The following is a 2,776-nucleotide window of genomic DNA, read 5'->3' on the forward strand; positions in this document are numbered from 1 at the left end:
TTGTGGAGTGGAACACAAGGAACTTCCACATCCACCTTAATTAAGAAAAAGGAGGGCCTTCCCCACCCTATTGGCTCTCCAGAAGAGATGAGAGAAGGAATCTATGCCCTGCCTCCTGACGCGCCTGTCTTTAATCCACTGCCGGTTTTGTTTTTCTTCTCTTCCAGTTATGGAGTTGCAGTTCTAGATAAGGTAAGGAAATCCTCATGGTGGAGGTGCAGAATCACATGGCATCTAATCTTCTCCAAGCTCTGGAATTCATTGGTAAACTCAGCTGGGATGGATGGGGCATCCTCTCCCTGGATGAGCACAGACAAGGAAGCCTGGAGGGACCCTAAGTCCAGGAAGAAAATTCACTTAGCACAAGCCAATCCTGGCTCAGATTCCATGTTCTAGGATTTCGGGGAAGCCACAATCTTCTTAAACACCCTTTTTCTTTCTCTCTAGGAAATCATCCAGCTTTCTGAGTACCTCAAAGTAAGTAGCATGAACTCTCCCCTTAGCTCCTCCATCTGTCTGCTCACGTCTCCTCCAGGTTAATTTTAACCCACTTGCATTTTGCCCCTCAGGAGGCCCTACAAAGGGAGCTGATTCTAAAACAGAAAATGGTGATTCTCCAAGACCTGCTGTCTACCTTGATTCAGGCCTCTGACAGCACTTGGAAGGTAAGGGAAACCTTTGTTTGAACAAAGCTCGGGGGCTTCTATATGTGCCCATCTCGTTCTTCTTTCCGTACCATTGCAGCAAGAGAAGGAGCTTTCTCACTACAGAAGAGGCCGAAGGTAGGGTTAGACATCCAACATGTCACAGTAGATATATGGGAGAGCTTGGCTGAATCCAGGGTCGTCAGCTGAGGACCATGTTGCCACTCACCCAGGGAAGACCCAGAATCAAAAAAAGGCCCTCCTTTTTTTAATTTGTTGGAAGAAACAAAAGAAGGTCTCAATACAGTTCCTGTTACTGACTGTGGTAAATATCAACTGTTTTTGTATGGAATTCATATCAATATTAACTTTCAGCCACCATGCACCTACTTCTCGCCCCAGACATGAATGGGAAAGCAGGAAGGGACCTAGCGATTACCTAGTCTAATTTTCTCATTTTGCCCATGAGGAAACTGTCAGGGAAGTCAGGTGACTTGCTAAAGTCACAGTGCTAGTCAGAGGCAGAACTGGAACTAAATTCAGACCTCCTGATTTTAGTTCATTCATTCAACAAATATTCACAGATCATGTTCCCTGCACTGAGCACTAGAAATAATGAGATTAACCAGACAGGGTTCCTGCTTTTAGAAAGCTTGTGGTTTTCTCAGGGAGACAAGATGCCTAAACAGTGAAGAGATATGAGAAATAAAAGAGGTGTTTTCAGGATATAGTAGAATACAAGGGGGGAACCAGGGAAGTATTTATAGTTATATTTCAAGGCATTGACTATCCATATTGTATTTTCCAGGCAAATGTGACAACAAGAACTATATTCTGGTCAGGGGATACAGCACAGGCAAAGAACCAGAGGCATGATATAGTCTCCAGCTTTTTATTATCAGGACCCCTTTATATTCTTTAAAAATTATTAACATCCAGGGGCTTCCCTGGTGGTCCGCTGGTTAAGACTCTGTACTTCCAGTGAAACAGGGTACAGTTTCAAAGCCTGGTTGGGGAGCCAAGACCCCACATTAGCGTTACTATTAAAAAATAATATTAAAATCCAAAGAATTTTTATATTTACCATTTAGAAGTGAAAACCGGAATTTTAAAATATGCACTAAGTTTAAAATAACAGTAGACAGATTACATGGGAACTTATAGACTGTTTGAAAAAAATTTTTTTTAATTTTATTTTTAAACTTTACATAATTGTATTAGTTTTGCCAAATATCAAAATGAATCAGAGAAGTGGCCGTGCTTTACACTTATGCAAATATTTTTAATGTCTGAACAGAAGACAGCTAGATTCCCACATTTGCATCTGCATTCAATCTGTTGTTAATACATTGTTTTGTTAAAATACCTGAGGAAAATCTAACCTTACACAGAAATACAGTTGGAAAAGGGAAGACCTTGCAGATCCTGGATTCCAGGGGGTCCACTGAAATTCCTAGACTGCATGTTCACGTAGTTTAATGCCACCAGAGCAGAAAGCCACAGGTGCACAGGCAGAACACAGAGCCTCGCGGGCCTCTGTGAGCATCTGACCATCCATGCAGATGGCTATGCTTAGAAAGCCAGCCCACCCGGGACAGGAAGGCATGGGGCAAAACTGCGAAGCCCGCAGTGATGTCAGAGACCTCCAGGGCTCAGCCAGCCCTCTTCCCATCGGTCACTGTACCTGGATTTGGGTGTCTGTATTCAGGGCTCCTGCTGCTTAAGGAAGTGGTTTTCATAGCAGAGTAGTTCCCTGAGACAGACAGCTGTGCATGCCAGGTGCTTTCCGGGGCTGAACTAAACTGAGACTGTCTCATTCGTTTATTCAGCAGACGTCTGATAAGTCCCGACTATGTGCTGGGTTGGGTGCGGCAGGCACAGAAGGCAGTAGATTTCCCACAGCAGCCAGGAAGAGAAAGACAAGTCATAAATAAACCTAACTGCTGCGTGCTCAAGCTCTAACAGTGCTTTCTACAAAGGGACCCCCCAGACAGAAGAGAAGGGAGCGATTCTTCTGCCTGTGGCGGAACAGGATAGGCTTCAGAGGCAAGGGACCACTTTAGTTGCCTCTAGAAGGACTAAGGAGGAGTTTATCACGACAGAGTGAAAGTCGCTCAGTCATGTCCGACCCT

General features: G+C 44.2%; 1 protein-coding gene across 2 annotated transcripts in view; it reads left to right on the top strand.

The window, feature by feature from the left end:
• The window catches only part of TRAF3IP3 (TRAF3 interacting protein 3), a 23,731-nt gene that overhangs the window by 6,979 nt on the left and 13,976 nt on the right, over positions 1-2,776 (top strand). For both annotated transcript variants that reach the window (XM_010836865.1, XM_010836864.1), the window contains exons 5-7: positions 168-192; positions 448-477; positions 570-665. In XM_010836865.1, coding sequence (XP_010835167.1) covers positions 168-192; positions 448-477; positions 570-665 — 151 coding nt within the window. The remainder of the gene's footprint in view (positions 1-167; positions 193-447; positions 478-569; positions 666-2,776) is intronic.

Source organism: Bison bison, unplaced genomic scaffold, assembly GCF_000754665.1.
Source record: "Bison bison bison isolate TAMUID 2011002044 unplaced genomic scaffold, Bison_UMD1.0 scf7180017864067, whole genome shotgun sequence".
Classification (NCBI taxonomy): domain Eukaryota; kingdom Metazoa; phylum Chordata; class Mammalia; order Artiodactyla; family Bovidae; genus Bison; species Bison bison.